At 48.3% G+C, this 24,796-nt stretch overlaps 8 protein-coding genes across 8 annotated transcripts; 3 read left to right on the forward strand and 5 right to left on the reverse strand.

The window, feature by feature from the left end:
• Positions 1 to 92: 92 nt before the first annotated feature.
• I303_105521 (uncharacterized protein) lies at positions 93 to 1,444 on the reverse strand (the record flags this gene model as incomplete). The annotated part of the gene is made up of 3 exons (XM_018408331.1): positions 93 to 1,060; positions 1,267 to 1,331; positions 1,413 to 1,444. The coding sequence occupies 3 exons, from the start codon at positions 1,442 to 1,444 to the stop codon at positions 93 to 95; spliced, it is 1,065 nt and encodes a 354-aa protein (XP_018262022.1).
• A 1,497-nt stretch (positions 1,445 to 2,941) lies between these two features.
• On the forward strand, positions 2,942 to 3,455 carry I303_105522 (uncharacterized protein; the record flags this gene model as incomplete). Its single annotated transcript, XM_018408330.1, has 2 exons — positions 2,942 to 3,251; positions 3,394 to 3,455. The coding sequence occupies 2 exons, from the start codon at positions 2,942 to 2,944 to the stop codon at positions 3,453 to 3,455; spliced, it is 372 nt and encodes a 123-aa protein (XP_018262021.1).
• A 478-nt stretch (positions 3,456 to 3,933) lies between these two features.
• I303_105523 (uncharacterized protein) lies at positions 3,934 to 6,062 on the reverse strand (the record flags this gene model as incomplete). The annotated part of the gene is made up of 8 exons (XM_065969189.1): positions 3,934 to 4,071; positions 4,285 to 4,703; positions 4,766 to 4,898; positions 4,952 to 5,052; positions 5,131 to 5,219; positions 5,279 to 5,598; positions 5,720 to 5,785; positions 5,850 to 6,062. The coding sequence occupies 8 exons, from the start codon at positions 6,060 to 6,062 to the stop codon at positions 3,934 to 3,936; spliced, it is 1,479 nt and encodes a 492-aa protein (XP_065825261.1).
• A 1,091-nt stretch (positions 6,063 to 7,153) lies between these two features.
• Positions 7,154 to 9,143, forward strand: I303_105524 (uncharacterized protein; the record flags this gene model as incomplete). Its single annotated transcript, XM_018408328.2, has 6 exons — positions 7,154 to 7,298; positions 7,407 to 7,559; positions 7,760 to 8,073; positions 8,263 to 8,567; positions 8,859 to 8,988; positions 9,084 to 9,143. The coding sequence occupies 6 exons, from the start codon at positions 7,154 to 7,156 to the stop codon at positions 9,141 to 9,143; spliced, it is 1,107 nt and encodes a 368-aa protein (XP_018262019.2).
• A 512-nt stretch (positions 9,144 to 9,655) lies between these two features.
• I303_105525 (branched-chain amino acid aminotransferase) lies at positions 9,656 to 12,375 on the forward strand (the record flags this gene model as incomplete). Its single annotated transcript, XM_018408327.1, has 13 exons — positions 9,656 to 9,856; positions 10,046 to 10,193; positions 10,309 to 10,363; positions 10,442 to 10,526; positions 10,618 to 10,641; positions 10,716 to 10,812; positions 10,900 to 10,979; positions 11,054 to 11,160; positions 11,295 to 11,388; positions 11,559 to 11,604; positions 11,706 to 11,766; positions 11,865 to 12,044; positions 12,234 to 12,375. The coding sequence occupies 13 exons, from the start codon at positions 9,656 to 9,658 to the stop codon at positions 12,373 to 12,375; spliced, it is 1,320 nt and encodes a 439-aa protein (XP_018262018.1).
• Positions 12,376 to 12,770: 395 nt separating this feature from the next.
• Positions 12,771 to 15,774, reverse strand: I303_105526 (uncharacterized protein; the record flags this gene model as incomplete). The annotated part of the gene is made up of 10 exons (XM_018408326.2): positions 12,771 to 13,223; positions 13,302 to 13,367; positions 13,417 to 13,512; positions 13,577 to 13,684; positions 13,750 to 14,067; positions 14,135 to 14,740; positions 14,801 to 14,896; positions 14,954 to 15,007; positions 15,069 to 15,407; positions 15,535 to 15,774. The coding sequence occupies 10 exons, from the start codon at positions 15,772 to 15,774 to the stop codon at positions 12,771 to 12,773; spliced, it is 2,376 nt and encodes a 791-aa protein (XP_018262017.2).
• A 613-nt stretch (positions 15,775 to 16,387) lies between these two features.
• Positions 16,388 to 18,542, reverse strand: I303_105527 (uncharacterized protein; the record flags this gene model as incomplete). The annotated part of the gene is made up of 8 exons (XM_018408325.1): positions 16,388 to 16,563; positions 16,670 to 16,953; positions 17,036 to 17,077; positions 17,164 to 17,270; positions 17,376 to 17,663; positions 17,737 to 17,812; positions 17,929 to 18,307; positions 18,464 to 18,542. 8 exons carry the CDS (start codon positions 18,540 to 18,542, stop codon positions 16,388 to 16,390), a joined length of 1,431 nt encoding a protein of 476 aa, XP_018262016.1.
• A 2,554-nt stretch (positions 18,543 to 21,096) lies between these two features.
• Positions 21,097 to 24,694, reverse strand: I303_105528 (uncharacterized protein; the record flags this gene model as incomplete). Its single annotated transcript, XM_018408324.1, has 18 exons — positions 21,097 to 21,195; positions 21,262 to 21,309; positions 21,366 to 21,497; positions 21,560 to 21,576; positions 21,637 to 21,893; positions 21,959 to 22,088; positions 22,155 to 22,226; positions 22,291 to 22,471; positions 22,543 to 22,689; positions 22,750 to 22,857; positions 22,917 to 23,077; positions 23,131 to 23,224; positions 23,288 to 23,514; positions 23,576 to 23,732; positions 23,834 to 24,001; positions 24,095 to 24,284; positions 24,408 to 24,470; positions 24,606 to 24,694. The coding sequence occupies 18 exons, from the start codon at positions 24,692 to 24,694 to the stop codon at positions 21,097 to 21,099; spliced, it is 2,340 nt and encodes a 779-aa protein (XP_018262015.1).
• Positions 24,695 to 24,796: the final 102 nt, after the last annotated feature.

Genomic DNA, 24,796 nt, shown 5'->3' on the forward strand with positions numbered 1-24,796 from the left:
TAGCATATCGGAATACTGCATATTCGAATCGGATGCATCATTTGGTTCACAATACTACAGCTACATTTGACTCTAGACTAAGTGCTACAAGTTTAATATCTTCCACCAGCAGATCCTACCGGACCACCGAATGGAGCTTGACCAGCTTGACTTTCCGAGCCTAATCCAGTGGTACCTGCTCCGTGATGTCCCGTTAGTCCTCCGTGAGTCCCTGTTCCAGCTCCTGCTCCAGTTCCAGGCAAATGGGACCCGGTTCCAGTTCCAGAACCAGTACCGGGGATATGAGATCCACCGGTAACACCTTGTCCTTGTCCTTGTCCTCCGAATCCGGTATGGTGTCCCCCTCCAACAGTCTCATTACCAAGTGGTATTCCTGAAGAATGTCCCGTGGGTCCACTAGCCCCAGCTCCACCTAAGCCGGAGTGTTGACCTCTCAAACCTACGCCAGCACCGCCTGAGGAGTGGTGTTGTTGAGGATGTCCACCGAGGCCTGGTTCACCTTGACCAGGTGGGAAAGGCTCGGTTCCTCCGATTCCGCCAGAGTGGGAGTGAGTGTTTCCGTTTCCACCAAGGCCGGAGTGAGTGTTAGTGTTGTTGTGGGTTCCGCCAATACCGGAGTGGGTGTTATGACTTCCAGAGCCAGTGCTACCGAGTGTTGAATTTTCGTGTTTGTTCTCATGCCCGTGGCCGTGGGAGTGTCCAGCTACACCAGCAGCGGCAGCACCGGTAGCCGCGGCTCCAGTGCCGGTACCAGCATGAGAGTGTGACCCAGTTGTACCGGAGGTACCGTGAGTACCGGTAGCACCGTGTGTGGAGTGGGTACCAGTCGTGCCGTGGGTGTTGGAAGTGTTGATACCGTGCGTATTACCATGTTGTCCCGCACCGGCACCGGCACCGGCACCAGAATGGCTGACGGAATGTTCGCCTGTTGGTCCACCTGGATTGTGGCCCTCTTTCAGAGATTGATTGTATCCTTGGGGTCCGCCTGGAGGGCCGGCATAACCGTGTTTCTTAGCTTCTCCTTCGGCGACTTTTCCGGGGTTGTTGGTTACTTTGCCGACTACAAATTGCGAATGCCACACAAGGACAAATTGGGACAAGGTCAGCCTGAGAATCCTTTTGCCGCAGTCGGCAGTCGGCCGAGATCAACGGTTAATCAAGGGGGAGAGTGAAGGGCGCAGTGTACGTATCGTATGGAAGGATCAAGCTGACTTGAATGGACGGTGAATTCACAGAGTGGATGAAGGATGTTGCAATCTCACTCACCTATCTCCTCGATACCTCCTCCGATCTTTTGGCCGATAGATGGCTTAGCGTTGGAAGCTGCGGCGCTGTTACATATGGGATCAGCAGTTGTAATGTTTTTGTGTGGGCTGCGGTTCAGGAGGGGGCAGAAGAGGAAGAGGACTTACTCGTTATTATGAGTGTTGGTGTGAGACGTCATCTTGTTTGAAGTTGTTCTGATTCCTGCTGTACTTGTATGATGATGCGTTTGAAATTGTTTGAGAGGAAGTTGTTATGATCTGCGTCAGACAAGTAGGCTTTATATACCTTGCACCTCGTCCATTCACGGTGCACTGCATTGATATTTACATTGCTCATGCTGATGGGTGTTGAGTCATATCACGTCACTTCACTTCAATTGATGTGCATGACGTGACCATGTCCATCTGTCAATGAAGGATGACTCATGATTTGCATGTTGGCTGATCCAGGAGACAAAGGAACAAGGGTTCGTCAAGTCGAGTGACTAGTCGAATTGTCTTCTTTGTACAGCCGTACAGCCGAAGTATCGCCAGACCCGAATACCACGGACCACGGTGTACGGTGAATAAGCTGAAGAAGCCAAGTTGATGCGTGGTGTCAACTTGACTACCAGGAACGAGCAATATAATACGGTATGAGTGTATGAGTCATACCATGTCATAAGCAAATCACGAGTAGAACGACATTCCGCAGTCGTCGTAGCAATTATGATATTTGCTGATTCCAGAACATTCGATATCATGCATACTTACGCCTGACCGACGCTCTCCCCCCTGCTGCAGCGGCAGGAGCCATCTCCATGCTCCACGTTTCATCGCTTGTTACAGTCCAGCCTAGTCTCACAACAGCTGTCACCTGTACCTTGGCGGTAAGGAGTTAAGGGAAGAGAATGACGACATTCAGGGTTGTTTCAATGACGCAATTGTGGGGAGATAAGATAAAAACCGGGTTGTTAGAGAATACAAGAGCGAAAGAAGTATGTGACTTCATGCTTTGTGTCATTTGGTGTCCGGACGGCTTTGTCACCAGACACGAGAACATCAAGCTGTATCTTGAAGGATCATGTCCACACTCACTGACACGGACATTGCTATGCGCCTGATACCGTTCGCGTTGCACGAAGCGTGAGCTTGCTGAAGATTGCATTCCTTTGTTCTTCTAACCGACCACCACATCATGGAACACGGTAGCTCGAAGGATGGAAAGGACTATCAGGTCCTCCATTGAGTCCTTGCTCCAGCTTGCTTGCGGACTCACGGACTGAACAAAGGAGGATAAATGAAGTACCGTATCGTCTGCTGATTATTCCTTTGTTCTGATCCTGATCCTGATTCTGATTCTGATTCTGATATCTGATTTCTGTTTCCTCCGCCCCATTTGCTGTGCGATGTTCAACAGAAGAAACTTTTATTTAATTCAAATACCTCGTCACTTAACTTCTATCATAGGTCATCGCATTTTGATTACACTCACTATACAATAGTTACTGAACATACACGGCACTGCTGACTACGAGTATCAATCCCCTTCCTAACCTGCAGAAGCAATCAAGCCAGAGCGACTATACCTCGAACATCACAACCTTTCAATTCAATTATAAACTGGACCGACATCCATCTGGGACTGCCAATCGCGACCGCACTGAAGCCTCTCAATATTCGGACCCTTGCTCAAAATGGCCTTCGCCCTCCATCCCCTGTGCTCAACATACCCCGGCGCCTCCTTCTTCCCTAACGGCAACCTGAACGGTCCTCATCTATCCGCACAGTCCGGCGGGCCCTCGACCGGATACTGGGGTCATGTCCCGTGGAATCTGCCTGAATTCCCCGAATGGGGATTACCGCCAGCCATCATCGCCGCGCAAGAAGGTCGGGGTACGGGCGTGTATGGTTTGACCCTCGAAGGAGGGGGACAAGGGATGAGGTTTAATTATGGGTGGCCCAAATACGGGCCTATGCCCCGCAGACCAGACCTCGGAGGATTCGGTGAGTGTTCCCACGATCGCACAATCGTACCATGGGATCGTATACAGTATTATATCATCTGCCAACTTCCCAATTCATCCAAGCTAACATCTTCGTAACCCCCTGTCTCGCTGTCGCTGATGATTGACGTTTTTACCCATAGTCGGCAAGACCAATCCGTTTGGAAGAAGTTTCCCTCATGGATTCTACAAGACTACCTACTAATTTACTCGATGCTACTTTCTTCAAAGGCCTCAACCGGACATACAGATTTGTCATATATCCTCTATGTACTACATGCATCTTATCCTATCTTAGATGCTCAGTGGTTGAGACCTGCTCATCAAGCTGCGCGACTCAACGGCAGTTCTACCTGTGAAGCCCTAGTCCCAATCACGAGCTCAGCGATCCACGATGCACACTCTATTGGCAATATGGAATATGATAACCCTACATTACAGTCATCTGCATCTTGATCCCCTCGATGTAAAGCGCACCATCTACCACTCCCGTCATTTTTGAGACTACCTCTTCGGAATGACCTCTACCAACTCATCATCTTTCTTGAACGCCACACTCTTCTTTCTACGCCTTCGTCCTTGACCAAGCGTAACATTCTGCATCTCATCGCTGATATCTTGATCTCCATTCGTTCCCGCTCCTCCCCCTTCTGCTTGTGCTTGTGACAGGTCACTAAATTCATCTAAAAATACCTCTGCTGTCCATAGCCGTACCAGCTCCTTCCGGGTCCTCCAGGAAATGTCGGCATACCCATCTGGTCGATTGGCTGATTACCATATGCTACGCCTGATTGGCCACCGTACGTGTATGGGTGCATGCCCTGATTAGGCTGCTTGTCAGCTTATCATTCCTGAAAGAATCGACACTCATGCCGGCTCAACCCAAAGGCATGGAAGAAAAGGATGTAAAGGATGTAGTTTCTGTCAGAGCGCTGGGTTGACTTCATGTGAATGAAGGAAGAATGAGACCGTATCATGAATCACCGGAGGATATCAAGCCGCTACCGCTTGGAGTGCGAAGACATATGACTCACCGGTCCCGCTTGAGCCTCTCCCATCTGCCCATGATTTCCAGGAATCCCACCTAACGGTCCTCCAGCCATCATTCCCATATTTCCCATACCGCCCATGCCGCCCATCATTCCAGGCTGCATCATGCCTCCATTCATCCCATTCATTCCGTTCATCCCATGCATTCCGTTCATCCCGCCCATACCTCCCATGCCTCCCATGCCCATCTGATTCATCATTGGGTTATTCATCATACCCCCTCCTCCAGCCATCGCTCCAGGCATACCCAGAGCTCCCATACCAGGCTGCGCCATGCCCATACCCGGCATACCTAGTCCCATGCCTTGAGAACCCATCATAGGATTCTGATTCATCATCCCCCCTTGCATTGGTCCACCTTGCATCATCGGATTTTGCATACCGCCCATACCGTATTGTTGTTCTGCTGCGTCCTTCAGCACACGACCAGTCTTAAGAATTTATAGAAGATAGGAGACAACTTACGACCACCATAAAAGCTTCTTCGTCTATTGCGTCTTTCGTCGTCTGAGTCACTTTCGTTGTCCGCGCCGTAGCCGGAAAAGCGCGATCCACCTCGTCGATGGGAGTGATTGTGAGCGGAAGGCAGATCGTAGTGCTAAAGAACGCTGTTAGCTGGGCTTCGTTCCAGGGTTCGGGCGGACAGCTTACTCTGTCGTAAAGGTGTTTCGCAGTGGCGGCCGCATATTGAGCTGCATCTTCGATGTTTGCTCTCGAAGATCTCGGCTGGACGCGATCCCAGATGTTGAATACTATGGCATAATAAGAGTCAAAATGTTCAGCAAAATGAAGCGTATGATGCCGTAAAGATGAATGCGAAGAAGACTCACGTTCGGCCACAGCTAGACCGACCAGTCTTTCCCTATTCTCCTGAGTAGGCATCTGATGGAACGCCGTATAATGATCTCTGTCCCAGATACTTTGCAACAACCATCGTAAGCTTCGTATTCATAGGACCAGCTGGGATATCAAACTCACAGATAAGACTGATAAGCTGCTGCTCCACCGAGAGTTTTGTTCCCCGCATCAGCGCCGTCCATCTTATGATACACCCTATAATGAGATTCTCTAGCGCTTTCTTCGGAGAGATGACGGTTCGCGAAAAAGTTGGTCAATGTTGAGATCTGTTTGTTCAAGAAGTTCGGTGATGAGGGGGATTCAGGTTCATGTAAGCCTTCTCTGCCTTGCTGTGTCTCATGCTTGAACTTGTGCTTCAAGTATTGATATTCCCTAAGAAGACGTACGATGTTATCGAAAAACGATCTTTCGAGTCTTTGTCCTGCATATTGAGCGGATGCCTGGATGCGATCCCAACATAAGGGAAGATCGATAGGCAGAAGAGAAAAGACGGTTGATGAAGTTTTGAATTATTCAGCGATGCAACGATTTTTTTTTGGTCAGGAAAACAGAACCACTCACCAAGTCCCACGCTCCCCAACCAGCTTCAGGCTTATATCCTAAGGTAGGTAACGTATAGTCATACCCCTTCGAATCCAATACTCATCGTTAATCGCCACTCGTTATATTGATAAAATGAGGAGGGACTCACGAGTTGCCTCCATGCTTGGCCGTACCCACCAGGCATTCCAGGCATGCCCATCCCCATTCCCATACCCATGGGATTCATGCCGTTCATACCATTCATACCTTGCATGTGTTGTTGCTGCTGTTGCTGCTGTTGCTGCATTTGCATCTGTTGCTGCATCCTAGGATCCATCATCCCTCCACCACCACCCATCATCGGATTATTGTAGTATTGCATTCTGGTAGCTTGGGCCAAAGCACGTAGGAAGTAGTAGAAAGGTGATTGCCAGGGTGTAGGTCCTGCGAATAAGGGGTTCCAAGATGCTGGAATGTATGCGTTGAACGATGATATCTTGATGAAGCTTTCGGTCGGTTGAGTGTATGGCTATACCTTGAGTTGTTTCGATGTTGAGTAAGTTAATGAGCAGCGAGTGTGGGAAATATAATGAGCTGTCTATCGACTATGTGTTGAGAAGGATGTACAATACGATGAGTGGCGATGTCATTCGACGGTCGTATGAGGAGGTTGATTATCTCTCTCACTTGGTCGTAATCCTCACAGCCACAACCTTGTTGAGGTGGCGAGAAAGACAGCTTTAGTACGACAGCTTGATGAAGGAGTGATGGGAAGATTGGATTAGAAGCAAGAGAAACAATAGATAGCGGTGTGAGATTAGTAGTATGAATCATGGTCAGTGCGTTAGTTACCTTATTGTGCATGTTTGTGTGTGTTGTAAGGTTGTAAGCTCTTAGTGTCCTTTGTGTTTTACATGTCGTACTTGAGGAAGAAAGTAGAAGATCATTCAACATCACCCATAAACCAAAACCACGCGACGGGGTCCTTTGCCCCACTGCTCATCTTGATCATCCCTGCGCATCTCTGCCCAGATCACCTTCCTCGATATTCTCACGAGCAGTCACAGTCTTTCGAGTAAAGAGTCTCTACCTCATTGTCAATTTGCATGGTATGTAAGGATGACATGCAAAGATGCAACGACGTGACATGTTGATCAACCTAAAACAACACATATGCTCGCAATCCATCTTCAGCTCGGCTAGATTGCCCGGATTTCCGAAAGCAAAAGACGGTCACCGCCGAGATAAGCGCTCGTCTACCTCGGTGGGCGAAGCACCAACTATGGATGCCCACTCGTCGGGTTACAAATCGCCATCCTTGTCTTATGGACTCACCTTGAGAGACGACTCACCTTGAGGGACTTCTCTAGTGATCTTAAACTCACAATATTCATGACCATCGCGTCCGCACGCCAATTCACTCCTGCGGACATCCGCTACTCTGTCAAGAACCGCTACTAAAGGAAGCTCACGATGTCCTCCTCCAGTACTATACCCGAAACGATGCAAGCAGTGATCTTCAAAGACACGTACAAAGTCGCAGTGGAACAAGTACCTACCCCGACTTTACAGAGTGATGGGGACATAATATTGAAAGTCCACCTCGCTGGTTTATGCGGTATGTCCCCGTCCGTCCGCTTATCGTAATCTGGTTTCGCGCTTTGTGGTTGTGAAATCATGTTGGGCTTCGAGATATGTATGATGTGCTCATTTACTACTGGTCCAGGGTCCGACCTGCACCTGTATAGGGGGCACGAAGACGCAGGCAAGGGTTATATAATGGGCCATGAGGTCGTAGGAACCATAGTAGAGAAGGGTCAAAGTGTGAAGAAGTTTAATGTTGGGGATGTAGTAGCTGTTCCATTCACTGTATCTTGTGGTAAGTCATGTCTCTTCGCCTCATGATTCTGCTCAACATGAACCCTCAGACTCTATGCTTGGTTTGGGCTGCTCCTTGATTTGGCGAGTCCCTCTGATCGATATCAACGCAATTGCATTCGCCAATGAAGCAGAATCATCAGCTACAGCAGTGCTGCACTGTGCAATGCAATGCAATGCTAATAAGAGTGAACTGCGTAGGATCATGCTGGTACTGCTCCTCGGGACATACAGCCCGATGCGCCTCATCCCAACTATTCGGCACACCCTCGCTTCAAGGTTGTCAAGCGGAATACGTCCGGATCCCCCTCGCGGACGGCTGCGTCTTCCACAAGCCGGATAATCTGCCGGACGAGCTCATGCTGCTCATGGCCGATATCTTACCTACAGGGTACAGTGCCGCAGCGAATGCTCGAGCTCTCTTAGATGGCTCTGCCTCATTCTCATCGGAGGAGGAGAAAGATACGTCAAAGAAGAAGAGGGATGGCGTTTGCGTTGTGATCGGTTGTGGACCTGTACGTCAATTCTCTGGAACTCCGTATCCCTATTTTATAATCATCACCTCGACGCAAAGTACGCATCGAAACACACTTCTACCCTGCCTCGAAGTGGAGCCGACGCCACGCACAAAGCGATATCCACAAGTATATACAAGTCTAAAAAGGGAACGGAAGGCTAACGTCTAATATCCTCAAACGCGGCAGGTCGGCTTATGCGCAATCTCATCCGCCAAAACCCTCTTTTCCCAAGTATTCGCCACGGACCTCGCACTCTCCCGACTCGCCTTGGCTGAGAAACACGGGGCCATAGCTCTTCCGTCCCCGGAGTTGAAAAAGGCCGTATTAGATGCGACGGACGGACGGGGGGCGGACGCTGTACTGGAAGTTGTGGGTCACGAGGGGGCGTTGTTGACTGCCCTAGATCTGGTCAGGCCGTACGGAGCGGTCAGTAGTGTCGGAGTGCATTCGAAAGAGATAAGATTGAACGGTGGGGGCTTATACGATAAGAAGTGAGTATCGTTCGTCCGTCGTCCTCCGCAAGCACATGACAAAGCAGAGAAAGGGGAGGGGGTGTTGATGTGTCGTAGGGAGTGCGATTGGGTGTCATAAAAGAGCTGGGGCAGCCATGTTCCTACGTGAGGATGTCACCTGTTCAACGGCGTCTGACCCAGTCTATGAGACAAAGTCTAGTCCGCAATGGATATACGCTGAGACGCTCAGACGTGGCGAGAGGGTGAGAGGGAGTTGAGACGAAGCCAGTGTCATATGAAGTATAATGCTTATTTCTTTTGATGGAATAGCGTCAAGCTCCAATTCGGTCGATGCTCAGTACGGGCATTCTACGAATCAGCTTTGGAAGTGTTAGTGAACAACCAAGAGGTGTTCAAGAGCTTCATCGAGAACAAAGTAGGCTTTAGTCAAGCCGAAGAGGTAAATGTGTTTTCCGTTTGACTTTGCTAGCCGCCATAGGGCTGAACGCGGTGCAAGAGGATTATACGCTGACGCTGCATCTTGGTATCGCGCAGTACTACGACCTGTTTGAGAAGAATAAAGTGGCCAAGACGGTATTCGTTCCCGGTCAATGAGATGAGTGCTGGCATCTCGGGCGGGAGGCGGGAGGCAGGAGGCGGGGGTTATAACACAGTCCATCGCACGACACAAACCAATCGATGCACTTCGAGACCTGATCGACACATATGAAGATAGTCAAGTCCGTGTTGTAGGATCAATATGAAATCGAGTTGAGATATGCATGCATACCTAAATACAGACTGTATATAGGCATCAGAACCCACTTTCTAGTAGAGAGTAGAGTGAATTATCCGTGTTGCGGCCGAGCCATCGAATAATCCGGACCGACTAAGACACCACTGTAGAGTCAAATAGTCGGCATTCACCGGCGGGTGGAAGGGTGAATTGACTCGTAAATCCCAAAATCATGTTGTTGGTCTTTACTCGTATAACTAGAACAACTGGTCAATCAATACACTTCGATATCCATCACAACCTAATTATATCGGAGCATCACAGCATCACAGCCTCGCTCCACTGGCATATAATCTTCACTACGCTATCATCTCTCAGACCGACACTCACGATGTCAAAACTCACACCCCTGCGATCAAGTATAACGCGCTTGACTTCGACCCGTCAATTTCCCTCGACCCGAAATGTCATACGACCTCTGGCCGCGTCGTTGCAGTCACATCTGCAAACGCAGACGAGGGGGTACAAGAGGAGTCCTCAGCCCATGAGGGATGTTATGACTGGTGAAATCATCCAATTGCCAGACATCGATGTGAGTCATTTCGGTGTGTATTGATCGACGCAGAATAGGATAGGAAGGTCAAAAGATGGCATGGTGGTATCGAGGCATCTCAGGAAATGCCGTGCCGACGGGAAAATAATTTGCGGCCCAACATACATCAAATGGATGGAAATGTAATCGGGATCTCACCGTAAGCTGACTACTGGACCCGACGTATAGCCATCATTGTTGAAAATCTCCAAAACAACTTCACCCAAAAAACCATTACCGCCCTCCAAGTTGGTCTTCGGTAAGACATTCACGGATCACATGTTGACTATCAATTGGAACTCTGCGAATGGGTGGGCAACTCCTGAGATCAGGCCTTGTGAGTCAATGCTCATCAGCATCTTTACCATGAAATGACGAAAGACGAGACCGAAGGAGAAGAACTTGATTCGATTTCATCCAACTTTGCTGATTACCCTGCATGCGGCGTATAGACGCCCCGTTGGAGCTCGATCCCTCGTCTACCGTGTTCCACTATGCCTTCACATTGTAAGCTCAGCATAAATCACAGAGACAAGCCTCGTATGGAGAACAGCGTGCTGATTGCTTGTAACGATACGCCGGTAGGTTCGAAGGTATGAAAGCCTACAGACAGGAAGATGGGACCGTCAGGTTGTTCAGACCAGACATGAACATGGCACGAATGAACCGAGTGAGTAAAACCATATCAATGCTCACAAAAGCTCGAGAGAACTCCTAGCGTCGTCAAAAATTCTCGAGCTGATGTCGGATTACCTTCGCAGAGTGCCACTAGAATAGCTCTTCCCGTAAGCCAGCCAAACGAAAGAGAACTTGAAGCTCGCCTTCGTAGCTGACTGGTGACATTGACCCATACCTCTAGACATTCGACGGCGAGGCATTGACGGAATTGATCAAAAGACTCGTGGTGCTTGATTCTGAATGGATCCCCAAGGAAAAAGGATACTCGCTTTACATTCGTGCGTGACTATCCTCCTTCGCTCGCGCCCTCCCAGCCGTTGTCGTATAATCTATATAGCTGTGCTAATTGTCCACCCGATCTGCAGGACCCACATTGATCGGTACTCAGAACGCATTGGGTGTAGGACCCAGCTCAGATGCCATGTTATTCGTCATCTGTTCTCCCGTAAGTCTTCCAACAACTCGCGTCATACTAGGCTATCTTCATCGTGAAAGGTATTGATCGCTGCCAATCATCAGGTTGGACCGTACTACGCCTCAGGTTTCAAGCCTGTCCAATTATTGGCAACTACCAAATTCGTTAGAGCTGCTCCGGGAGGAACGGGTGGATACAAACTTGGTGCAAAGTGAGTTCACAAGATCGCATTTCAAATCTCAATCACTCTTTCAAACCCGGAATTCCAGATCTTCGCTTCGCACAGCCGGAACCCCAACAAGCAGACGGTAATTAGTCAACTAACGCGATGATGACCGATCTTAGTTACGCTCCCGGGGTCGTACCTCAAGCGGAAGCTGCCAAAGAGGGATATTCTCAGAACTTGTGGTTATTGGGCGACGAACATGCTTTGACTGAGGTGAGTATGGTGTGGTCTGTCTGACCGATTCGACTTGAATTGGCTGGGTGTGAAACTCTGCCTGAACCTTAGTGATTGGGTTTGACCTTGTCTACTTCTGTCCGGTCAAGCGGGGGAAATGCAATCCGTACAAACGAGTATATCGCTGACGTGGAATTCCACGCGAGTAGGTCGGAACCATGAACCTGTTTGTCGCTTTCAAGAAACCTGATGGAAGTGAGTAGACCCACACCCAGACGGAATTGTCGGCCATGGCCATGGCCATATATGTATACGATGTACTGTACCTGTACTGATGATGGCAACCCCTGAAACAGCTGTTGAACTTGTTACTCCGCCATTGGACGATGTCGTCTTGCCTGGAGTGACCAGAGACTCGTGAGTCGATTCAACGGGCTCTAGCGCTCTTACCTCAATATTTGATCCGACGCGGTGCAAGTGAATTAGTGCTAGTGCTGATGAATCGCCCTATTCAGCGCTCTCCAATTGGCTCGTGCGCACGCAAAGGGGGACCTTGTAGTCCCTGGACTCCCCGAGAAACTCGTCGTATCAGAGAGGAAGTTGATCATGGCTGACTTGGTCGAGGCCGAGAAGAATGGGACACTCGTAGAAGTTTTCGGAACAGGTACAGCAGCTATCGTATCTGCTGTCGACAAGTGAGTTCGGCCCTTCCTTACTCCCGTATCATCTCCCTCGTCCCTTGGACCTTTCATTGGTTTCATTACACCCATCGTAATCGAACCTACCACGATGTGTAGTCACCTACACGTACCCATCAACCCGAACAGATATGGGCATCCTTTCAATTTCGAGGAATTCCCATACTGACGATCTATTTTGCGCAGAATCGGCTACGAAGGCAGAGATATCCAGATCCCCACTGGTCCAGAGGGGTTAGGTAATATCGCCAAGGGGTTATTGGACCGAATCATCGCTATCCAAACTGGAGAGATCGAACATCCTTGGTCGGTCATTGCCAATCCGTAAAAGAGGCATCGGCTGTGATCAAAACACGTTGATTTAGAAACACATTGGGAGCGAACATTTAAGAGGGATTGCGGTAGGGGCTTGCATTGCTGCAAGCTGGGTTGTACAGTCGTATATATATTCAATGCATGGATGGTGCGTATTTTACAAATATAGCTAAGGTGAAATATGTACTATTCACACTCATCAAGAACGAGTTCGGCGAAATCATCGTCTACTGAGCATAGGATAGAATGTCGCAAAGAGCGATTAGATGATGATATGGGAATATGTATATGCAGATTCACTCAAGTCGATAGATGTTGGGCTGTTGAATATACATGTGCGATAAAGTAATAACGAGATTTTGAATCGCTCTCTTCATAATCAACGGGACATTCCTCATCCCTCAATCCTCAGCCTCGACAATTTTCGATATATCTCTTTCCTTCCTTGATCATGACTTCCCTAAAATGTCTCTTGAGCTTTGTGCTATCGATATCATCTTCAGCCTTCGCTTCGATCTCTTTCCAATTGAGCTTTTCGTAGCTTCTACAAACCATTTCCCACATCTTGAGTCTGATCGATTTATCGATGCTTAGTTTCCCCTTTTTGGGTGTTTCCCCTTTGAAATGGGCTTCAAGCTCTAAGGCGAGAACCTGTTTCCAGTGGCGCTGAAGTTTCTGAACAGGAAATTCAGCAGTTTGCAGGGTAGCAAAGGGAACCGTTTTGAGATAGTCGGGGTGAATCATAGATGCGATAATCATGGCCCGAAGCTCGTTGGAGATCTTGGTCGAAGGAGACTTCTTGGGGGCCGGACAAGGTGTAGCTGGTGATTCAGCTTTTCGTTTAGGAGGAGTTCTCGGAGTCTAGGTCATGTAATAGAATCGCGTCAGTATGACCATCCTCGCTGAATGATCTTGAACATCTGTCAGAAAGGGACTCACCGGATACACTCCTTCTGTTAAAAGGACTGAAGCATCTTGCTTGCTGGTATGTTTGTACTTGAGCGGCTAAAGGCAGGCGTCAGTGACGATCATTTCGAATGCGCGTTCCGCTTACCTCCTCGTTCTCGTTCTCGTTCTCGTTCTCACTCTCCATGACCGTGTCCGTGTCAGGTTCCGTGAGATCATCTGAGCTGGCGGCCAGCTTGTTGTCCTAATATCAGATTTAGAAAACAATCAGGTGAATGATGGGCGCAGAGGATCGGCAGGCTGATCACTTTCTTCGAACTCTTCGAAGCTGTCGCCTTCGCTTTTGTGTTCTCACTGCCTGTCGACAAAGTCTCGCTGCGTTTGACTGAAGTCGCGGGAGTGACAGCGTTATCGTCCTATCATTGAATACTGTAAGCTCATTCTGCCAGGAGAAGCACCATCGGTCCTGGCGAGCACTTACTTCTGCTTCAATATCTTTATCGATCATGTCTACGTCCGAGTCCGAGCCATTTTCCGTCTTCTTGCCCTCCTTCACGATTGGACTTGTCTTTGCGGAGTTGTCTGATCCTACAACCTCTTTTGCTTTTTCTGTTTTGGACTTCCCGTTCTTGGTTTTGAGATTGGCACCTTTGTTCGATGGCCTTTCAGCGACCTCCTCCTCTCGCGATCGCTTCGAGGATCCGTTGGAACCGATCCTGACGCTGGCCTCGACTGCCGCTTTTGGTGTACCATCGAGAGCTTCTTGGGCATCATCGCTCTCTGATGCAGTCGAAGAAGACTTTTTGACGTCCTCATAAGATTGATTGTCAGCCATGCTTGTTGTGAACAAATCTTCACAGACTCACCTGCATTTCGGTCTCAGGCTCGTCCCCCTCGTCATCTGTAGTCTGTGCTATTTTCCTCCCTCCTTTGCTGATATTTTTTGTCTGTTCCTTGCCTTTCTCTTTCGGCTTGACTGTCGTGACCTTCTTCTCCTTTATTTTCTCTTTGTCTTCTTTCGTACCAACAGTCTTCTTGTTAGGCTTAGCATCAAGTGTTGAATCTTCGTCTTTTCCTTTCTCCGCCTTTTTCACGGTGGTTTTAGTCGTGACCTTTTTATCGGCTTTGGTAGTAGCTGAGCCGACAATCGGTGAGGACAAGGACGCAGCTGTATTAGAGCTTTTAGGGAGAGGTGTGAATTTCTTCCCCTTGGCGGTAGGCATTGTAGGCGGTTTTTTCTCTGCAGCATCGGATGAAGCAGAGGAAGGAGGTAAGTAAATGCGTTTGGCCAAGCTCTTGGTGGGCTTGGAGACGGATTGGTCACTATCCTTAGGTTTAGCGGGCTTGACTAAGGGTGTCTTCGTCTTCTGAGCCGCCTTACTGGGCAGATCGTTCTTCGCAGTATCATCGTCTTCGGGAGCGATCTCGCTTGGGTTCTCGATATCGGTCGCATCTTGCGCGTCCTCTTCGGGCTAAGCACGAAGGAAGAAGTATGATCAGCGCATGGGATACCAAGGTATTTACCGACTCACGTCAGCTTCATCGCTTAATACAGCCTCCTCTTCGTCATCACCCGCTTGATCTGATTCCTTGGACTTCTTCTTGGTGGGTCTCTTCTTTGGCTGAGACTATGAAGCCTCGCGTTCATCGCGTAGCTTGATAGCACGGTGGACATCACGACTTACCTTTCCCTTGATGGCGGAAGAGTCTTTTATCGCAAAAGTCTTTTTGCCAGGCTTCTATCGTCATCTCGTCAGCTGTCGCTCTCAACGAATGGTATGGTGAGCTGATCTCACTGACTTTATGGACTATCTGTTCTTCGTCAGAGGATTTATCGGACAGCTCTCCAGCTTCGTCCTCCTGACCTCGATCACTAGCGACGTCCTTGTCATCGGCTTCTTCCTGCTCGTCTTCGGACTCAATTCTCTTCTTGGGTTTCTTGTTGTTGAAAGGCTTAATTTCGATTTTCCTAGTTTCCTTCTTCTCCACTTGTTTTGATGCTTGACTCGCTTTGCCTTTGCTTGAAGTCTTATATGTGGATGTTGGCTTATCTTTCGACGTTGACCCAGTCATGGTCATGGTCTTGGTCTTGGGTTTTGGTTTGGTCTTTGACTCTGTTTGAGCTTGCTTCTTGGGTTTCTGGCAGAATCACTGTCAGATACGATAACGTCAGCTCCCATGCAGTCTTTCAGATCATATTCAGTAGACAGCGAGTATGACCATTGACTGTGGGATGTAGGAAGACGCAAGGTAGGAGATTACTCACTTTAGTCTTAGCCTTGTCTTCTTCATCGCTATTACCTTCTTGTTCAAGACCAGTCTCTTCTTCGCCGTCTTCACCATCATCCCCATCCGCATGAGGGGAGGTACCAGCCCCGTACTCTTCTTGACTATCTTCATCTTCAATGTGGTCCTCGCGATCATCGTCCGACCCATAAGCTTGGTCGGAGGATGTCATATTGCCAAATACCGGCGCGGGCTTACGAGCTCGAGTCGGTCTCGTCATCGTCATGTTCCAAGAGTGTGTACTGTATCGCCGCCAGACATAGTCACGAATAACGTCAGCTCATTCTCAGTTCGAAGTTCGAGTCTCTTGTACGCGTGTCTGCAAGTGGAGTGTGAGATACTCACATGGTCTATTTTCCTTGACTATTCAACGGGAGAACGATGGAAGGGGATTCGGTGCCGGTGGTTCGAAGGAAAGATGAAAGAGGGGTGAAGAAGGAAAGGAAAGGAAAGAAGAAAGCTGAGGAGGAAAAGAGAACAGGGGGAATCAAGTCAGCTCGAGCTTTGTTACGACCCCCGTAGGGCGTAGGTCGTAAAACTGCAGTTGACGTCAGTTCAATCTTATCAGAAGATCAACGCACAGACCCGCAATCTCCTTACGATTTTTCTGGATAGCACAGTGTTAGTAGCATTCGCTGATCGCTATGCGGTGATAGATACCATCAGTCACTCAATAAGAGATCAGTACACCTCAGACATACACATAATGCATATCATGTCAAACCATATCAGTCACATGTGCAATGCTGAGATCAGAGAGTTCTCACTATATATACAACAATTCTGCCATCATCGACTCCCTTGATCACCTCATACAGTTGTCTCCTTGGTTCTTACAGTACCTTTCTACCCTGCACCCACATGCCCTTTCTATTACGATCGTCCCCATTACACCACCATCTCTCTACATTTACTTTCCATTCTTCTTCCGTGTCGATACCTCTGGTCTGGAGGTCGAATAGATCCAAAGCGCCAACTCCACTAGGTGACCCTTCATCCGCTAGTTCGACTGTGCATCGGATCATCCAGAGATAGCGGAGGCAATCGATAAACCAAGTAGATTAGTTACCGAAAAACATGGCGCGTGAAGAGTATCGCAAGATCCGGCCACTCACTCAGCTGCGCATCAAATTCCATGCCAACTTCCAAGCAACCTCCTAAACCCATACCCTTCTTACCTCCCCTCGTAGCGAGGTATATACTTTCCACCCAATCTACACTCAAATTTTTCCCTCCTTTATTCGCAGATTCAGCGAAGCTGCAATCCATATTTTCGCATCTTGCACCTTCTCTCAAGCGGGATATAATTACTGCTTGTCGCATTTGATTCTGGATCGATAAGGTATAACCGCCAGCTACATCCGTACCCAGTCCGACGTTCAATGACTTGTCTAGCGCTCTGCGAATTTGGGTGACTGATCAGTACATGGATGCGAAAGCTGGAAGATAAGTAATACCATGCCTTGGCAAGAACAACTTACTCTCTTAAAGGGAACTGCTTCTCGGATAAGTAAGCATTTGATCTATAACATCAATGAGCCTTGATCAGTCTCGCTTGTAAGTCATATAGACGAATTGAGTGGATAGCGTTGATTGGAGCTTGACTCACAATGGACAATGCGCTATTGTGACTTCTCGATCTTTGATGAGCGGTATCATCTCATCGTCTAAATACGTCACATGAGCTTGGAGTGTTTTCGGGCCTAAAAATCCCAGCTGATAAAGTATTAGCGTCAGTCCAAGCGCACTTCTATATGTTCCTCGGTGAGAGCTTGCGCATCACGGGATGATTCAAAAGGCGAAGAAGATAACTTATCTCACCTCATTCCATATATCTTGATCCCTTTTACCCCTCTGCTTATACACAAGACCCATCTGATCCCTTCCTTCGCACATATGACTCTGCACCCTCACCCCTCTCTTATCTCCCAGCTCTTTCAGGCGGCCTAGCAACTCGTCCGAGCAGACAGGTACGTATCTCGGCGTGATTATCGGCTCCACCACTTTTTCATGGGGTTTATATTGGGCCAGATAGCCTTCCAAGGAATCCAAGAATTCATTCAATGAATCAAGGGATGCCGAAGCGCTTGTTTCGCCGTATGTCGGTCTCTGAGTACCAATCCCCAACGGTGTCAGTCAAACCTGTGCGTCACAATTTATGATCCGAATTGAGCGAACTTACAGGCGATTGGTCCATCGATAATTTACCTACGAATCCCCTCAATCCAGCTTCCTGCATCTTCTTCGCCAGGATGAGGCTATTACGTAGTATAGCACATCATCAGCTGGGTTGACACACGCTCGAATCACGCACGTTTTCATCGTGTCATTTAGACCGCCAAGCTGGACGTAATATACCAAACGCTGCACTCACTTGGATCGCACCCCAATCGTCCCAAAGAAACTCACACACCCCGTCCCATTCTGTAACAACCTCTTAACCAGCGTCCCATACACTCTTTCTGCGAGGGCAGGATCCCCATCGACGCGCTCTTCAGCTTTATAAGCGTATCGTTCGAGCCATTCAATGAGGGGCAAATCCAATCCTAAACCACAGAAGAGGTATTGCGCAGCGTGGATATGTAAATCCGTGAAGACCGGTAAGAGGAATGAATGTTTTCCCAATTCCATTGGAATACTTGAGGAGGACGAGGAGGACGAAGGAGATGATGATGAGAGTCCAGATAAGATCGATTGAGACGAGTCGTCGTGTATCGGAGCTATGTGTGTTATGTATCCTTTCTCGTCGACCACTTGAATCAGGACGTAATTCGCAATTCGCAATAGCGATCAACCGAGTGATACGAGTCAGCTTCCTTTCATTCAGCCAAGTCTCGAAATGAACAGTATGATGATGTCCAACGGAGAATATGGAACGATGTGATGACAGGACGATAAAATGGACTAACCGAGTAGATGGTCTTGCCGTATTCGCAATTCGCCCGGACACGGTGTATCGACGAATGTACCGACGAACAATTGGCCCATCGCGTCTCGAGGCGAATTTAGCACAGCGAGGGGAATGGGGGCTGAGAGAAATCGATGTCAAAGTCGAGGACCTTCTGTGAATGAGTAAACAAAATTGCTTTGCGATGTGTGTACGGACTCAAGAGCAGTACGAGATGCGTATATCAGCAGGAGAGGAGGGATTCGAGATAACATCAACGAGCGTGATCAATCACCCTTTGTCCCCATCATCCGTCAAGTACGGCCATACGGCGTCATAGATAAGAAGGCCAAAGCACGGTATAACGTGACTTAAACAAATCACCCAACTCCGATTTCACCGGATATCCGGAATGCCGATTAAGCATACTCAAGACTCTTATGCGCTAAGCAAAATATTACCGCAGACATGATTACACAGAATGTATTGTACTCGTCCGCACGGTCCACTCGGACGCTCGGTCAACTCGGACAGTATACTCAACATGCATTTTCAATACAAATCACATCATTCCTCAAGCTGCAGAACAGCTGTGGACCTGAGCTTTGGTACAGGTGTGGCAGGGGCTCTTCTATTCGCCTCTTTGCGAGCTGCTTGCTTGGGGGCCTGGTGCTGAGCTTTCTTGGGCGCTTTCTTCTTCCTGTTCCTCTCATCCCTATCCCTCATCGCTTGAAGCTCCCCCGGGTTTTCCTCAGCAAAGTTGGGACAGAAAACCTTGCCATTAGGGTACCTGGTGCGTTTGCCAATAGATTCTACCTGTCTATCCAATGCCGCCGCTGCCTCCTGCCTCCTGGTGACCTCCTGAAGTAGCACTTCATCTGAAAAGCTTTTCTCCAGCCCTCTTGGTCTTATTGTAGGCTGTTTTCCCATCGATCTCTCCTCTTCGAACTGTTCTGTCTAAAGCCTTCAATGTCCTGATGTTGATAGGGGTACTGGGCTCGTTGCTGGGAGCCTGAGGCCGAGGTATCACCTCGTTTGGAGGGCACATTGTGGCCTCATTGAGGGGGTACAATCCTGCGCGCCTCCATGCTGATCTGATCTAATGGGAATGGGCTGTTTGTGCCCAGGAGCGTTGGAACCACTGCCAGAAGTAGTATTGGTTTACTCTTGAGCGATCTGAACCCAGCTGGTAGTCATCCACTTGCTGGTGATATCGAAGCTTGAGTGTGTTGAAGAAGTTGACGTCTAGCGGTTGAAAGAGGTTGGTTGTATGAGCAGGAAGGAAGATACACACAATATTTCGAGCCCAGCATGCTTCTAAGAAGTCTACGCCATCATGGCAACCATGTCCATCTAAGAACAACACCTTTCTCCTTCCTTGCGCCCTCTCTCTGCTGTAAGGATCAAAGACGTCTTCTAACCACCTCATCATGATGAAACTGTTGTTGTAGCCGCTGTGTGTTGTCATGGCCTTCATGAGAGGCTTCTCGTCTCTTATATTTGATACCTCTTGTAGCATGTTGTCCCCAGGATAGATGAGAAAGGGGGGTATTGGTGCGTCGGAGGTTGAGATAGTGGCTACAACCGTGATGTGTATGTCATTGGCTAGAGCCGCTTGAGGGATAGCTGACAGGGCATCTGGAGCGACTCTTCTGGCCTTTCGCTTGCTAGACATGTTGAAAGGTACTTCATCCATGTTGTAGATGTCGCTTGAGCGGTAATGATAATCGTTGAACGCATCTTTGAGCTGAGAGGGGTCAGGAGGCGTCCTCTTTACTCATATTCCTGTTGAAAAGCGTCCACAGATACTCACAATCGTGTAGAACAGCCTCCTCTTCTCAATAGTGTTTGCCTTGAACTTCGCAGCCTCCTGGACCTTGACATATCTCGAAGACAAGTCTGCTCTGTGTCTCCTCACAAATGAGCTCGCCCAATTCCTTCCTATATCTTGCTCAGACAGCGCCTGAGCAAGCTGTCTGACATGTGAGGGTGTCAAGTACGTTCCCCTGCTGGCATAACTGTTGATTGTATCGATGAGAGCCGCTTCCTGTTGCTGGGAGAGGTGTCGCTTGGCTTTCTGGCCCCTGGGGGCATGGACCTCCTTCACTCTGTCATGTAAGGTCGATTTTGGCACTTGGAATCGATCAGCAACCTTGGCAAGACTCTCCTGAGGATGCTCCTTCTTGTAGGCGGTCGCTTGAACAAGATTCATAATGTGAATGATGAGAAAAGAAGATTGAAAGATGAAACAATGAAAAATTTTCAAGGGTGAAGGGGTGTCCGAGTTGACCGAGCGTCCGAGTGGACCGTGCGGACGAGTACGGGTGAGATGGTATCGTATTCATATTTCATCTTGAGAAGAATGATATATATCACTGGAAGGGTATATCATATAATGTAGAATACAGATCAGATCATGCGATTTCAAAGCGATATGAGGGGGAAATCATTATTTCTGATTATATACATGGAATCTGCTACGCTCCCCTCACTTCCTCCAAGCTTACCTCAAAGTATTTCAACCTTATTTCGAATGTGTCTCAATCTCCCTTACGTCGTTATCGCAAAATCAATTATGCCAAGTAATTGCTATCATCAAATCATCAGCTTGAATCCTCGACAACGAAACAACGAAGAAGAAGAGGAAGGAACATACTAAGTGTTGTTAGACTCAGCCGAACGTTCCAGGTATTCCTTGTCAATCAAGTAATCAATAGCCTTCTTGATCTCCGGGATTTTAGGTGTGAATTTGGACTAAATAGATTCCCACTTGTCAGCCATCTGCCTTTTGCAGGCGTGACCGAGAGGACATCAACTCACCGATATCTGAGCGGTCACTTCTTGTATCAATGCTTGATGGTGCATCGTCTAAACCAGACACATCAGCTTCCGAACATGTTCAGGTGGCCTAAGCATCGACTCACCTTCCTACCCTTCATCAACCTGACGATCGTAGCTTGGTAGATAAACTTCCTATCCTCATCAACCGCTTGCAAGACTTCTTTGGCTTCCGCCTTTTGTTCCGATTTCACAGCTTGATTGAGCTGGACTCGGATCTAAATACCACCTGTCAGTCAGCATGCTTCCTGAAATCGCAGTAGCCTTGAATACGACCAACCTTCTTCGACTTGAAATCTAAGACAGAGTAAATTCGTCAGCTGATGGTAACATACAAAGAAACGAAAGCTGACGCACTGAGATTCAGATCATAATTGTTTCCCTCCTGCAACAACACCTTGGCTTTCACTAATAATGCCAATTGAGGTTTGAGTATCTGTTCAGAGATCTTCGTTCCATTCAGAATATCGTTGTAGCTAAGCGTGTCATTTTCGTTGAACTGGGTCAAGATCGCCATCTGGTATGCGGAAGTCATGAAGATATATTTTTGAGGTAAGTAGGTGGTACGTAATTCGTTTTTCGATACATGCCATAACCACGTTAACTTTCGACCCCTGTAATTTAGATATATCAGTCATCCATCCGCTCGAAAGGGTAAATGAAAAGATCGATGACGCACTGGTGAACCTCGTTGTGGAATCCTGTAAACCTGTCATACGTCGACCTGATCTCCCTTGGAATGTTGAAATCGGTCTGTTGGGGTACAAGTGGCCAGAAATTGGTGCCCAGGACCAGTGGATGGAAGTCGACTAAACCATCGGCAGTGTCGGGTCAGCTGCGCTTCATCAAGAAGATGAAGAAGGGGTCTAGCTCACTATCGGCAGAGACACCTTGTGCACGTTCTTTGTCCTTGAATCGCTCAGAAAGATCTTTCGATAAGTTGACATCTATCCGAAATGGCAAGATTAGCTATGTGTCCGAACAAGTATATCCAAATGGTTTCAAACCTACCTGTGAACATCCTCGACAGCTTATTGGTATAATCGAATCCGGACACCTCCTTCAACTTGGTGATCATACTACTCTCCGAGTCATCTGACGCAGACAAGGATCCGACCAGACGTTGGGCAAGCTTCTTCTGGTAGAACTTCTGGAAGACATCCTTATCGTCTATGAATTTGAATATGATCATCTGAAAGCATAACATACGTTTCCAATCAGCTTGCCGTCTGTCTCTTGAGAATCATGAGTTATATAGCTCACAGTCTGATTCAAAGCGGCTTCCAAAGATTCGGCATCCAGATCTTTATTACTCTTCCTCAACAACTGATCGCAGTAACTAGCCAATAACTCCGGTGATTTCGTTGAGGTTGTAGCCGCAGCATTCTGATTGCAGAAATCTCTGCATGCCTACCGACGCATATTGTGCGTCAGCTGGAACCTTCGAGTTGCCGCTCAAAAGCAGCTTACCTGATCCAACGCCTTATTGAAACCCATCTCAGCCCTGAATGGTCCTTCCACGACTTCCGTATACTTGGTGTGGACCTCCAACAATGATTCTATGTATGCCTTGGGGTCCTACGATGATGCGACCCATCAGCTACATCCGAGAATCGTCTTTGACATGAGCGACCTACCAGAGTTTCCGCTTTCCCAGTCTCTGTCGTAGCGCCTGGAGCAGGAAGGACTTTCTCTACCGCCGCTTGACCAGCCTTCTTGACATGTTCACCGAATTTCTCCCGGAGCGGATCCAAACCACCCATTATCCTCGACAGCAGCCCATACATACGTGCCAAGTCTAGCATGACTTTTCAGCTGTCTGTTCCCAAAGGACAGCGCGAGCTCACTTACCGTCTACTCTATCGGCGTCTAATAAGGATTGGAACTCTTCCCACATGAGCTTGCTGTGCTCTGCGATCAGCACGTTCTCGCATTTTGCTTTCAACTGTAGGGGTAGGAAGCATTGTAAGCTGCAAATTGCGGTGTCCAGACATCAATAAAAGCTTACATCAGAGCGCGTGCTGTCGTTGAGGTATAGGTTGACCCGATCAGCTTCCTCTTGCAATCTAGCTTCTGCCTTCCTCATATAATCAGAGACCGAATTGGACGAGACGAAGGCCGACGATTCCGCTCTATAGTAGTGTTCGGTGGTATTGAGGAACGGACTTTGGAAGTATTCTTTGTATACGTCCAAGTTTTGTCGTTGCGCATCGGCCTCATCCAATCCCAGCGAAACTACGCATTCAGTCTGTCGTCAGCTAGGCGACACAATCGCAATCAGGTTTTGTCAGCTGACCATAAGAATCGATGACCTTCTTCAACAATCCAGAGTCGATCGGTTCTCCATCTCGTTGCTGCTCGATCTGCCTCAAAACGGCTTGCGTGAGTCGGCTCATACCTGATTGAGCGGTGAAGTGGCGGAAGAAGTTTTGTTTCCATGCCACCAGGGCGAGCTAGCAACAAATGTCTGTCATCAGCGTGTGGCCCCTCATATTTATCGCGATCGCTGGGAAGTAGCACGAGAGACACCAGTAGAAAAGCAGCAGACACTCACAGTGTACACCGTATAGACCTCTTTCCTTCCTTCATCCTTCTCCCTCTTCACCCAATGCTTGTTGAGATAATTGAACAACTTATTCACATATCTGGCTCCCGTGGTATACCTGTCCCACTGCGAAGCGTAGAACTTCAACAGCTCCAAGTCTGACAGATGTTCAGATTGCTAAGAGAAGTCAAAAGGCGATCTCACATCAGCTCAGACCTCTATTGCGCGATTGCAGCGGTATATCATGATTGAACGCAGGGATTAACTCACCTCTCTCAACTTCTTACAATGATCGCTCAGCCAGTTGTGCAACGATCGATACAGTTCTGCACCTTGAAGACTTGCTCCTCCACGGTTGGTTGAGAATTGGGTGGTACCAGTCTTACCTGGCTGTGTACAGAAGTCATATACGGCCGTGAACAATAAGATGTAGTAAGAGTATGACATGCCCAAGTGCATCCTGCGGACAGATCGTCAAAGCTGTCAGCTCTTGCTTCCGCATGAGGTATCGGTGAGTTTGAATGATGCTCGAAGTGGTAATGTCAAAAGAAACGACCTGAAGACCAGTATAATTATGACTTACCTCGACATCATATGTTCTACGCCGACTTGAAGGAAAGCCCAAGCAGTCTTGAGGTCTGCATCTCTGATAGTAGTCCGGATGTCAGCTGAGCCTCAAATGCACGGCAGGACAAGTGGGGGAGAGGGGAGAGCCTTGCGTTTGAGCTATCGAGTTCTTGTGTGATTGTATTTAAGAAGCAGACCAGACTACGCAACTCACTTGGGCGGTTTATCATCCTTTGTAGGTTCTACCCAAGTCGATGAAGAACTACCTGAGCCTGAAGCTGACGCGGAGGCTGCAGGTGGCATGCTGACTCCGATGGCTGAATCTGCTCCTTCGCTAGACTTGTTCTCGAGGCGTGCTAAATTGAGATCTGCTGTGTGTAAAGTGAAAAGAAACCAAGGGATGAT

The sequence above is a fragment of the Kwoniella dejecticola genome, chromosome 6 (genome assembly GCF_000512565.2).
Source record: "Kwoniella dejecticola CBS 10117 chromosome 6, complete sequence".
NCBI lineage: Eukaryota > Fungi > Basidiomycota > Tremellomycetes > Tremellales > Cryptococcaceae > Kwoniella > Kwoniella dejecticola.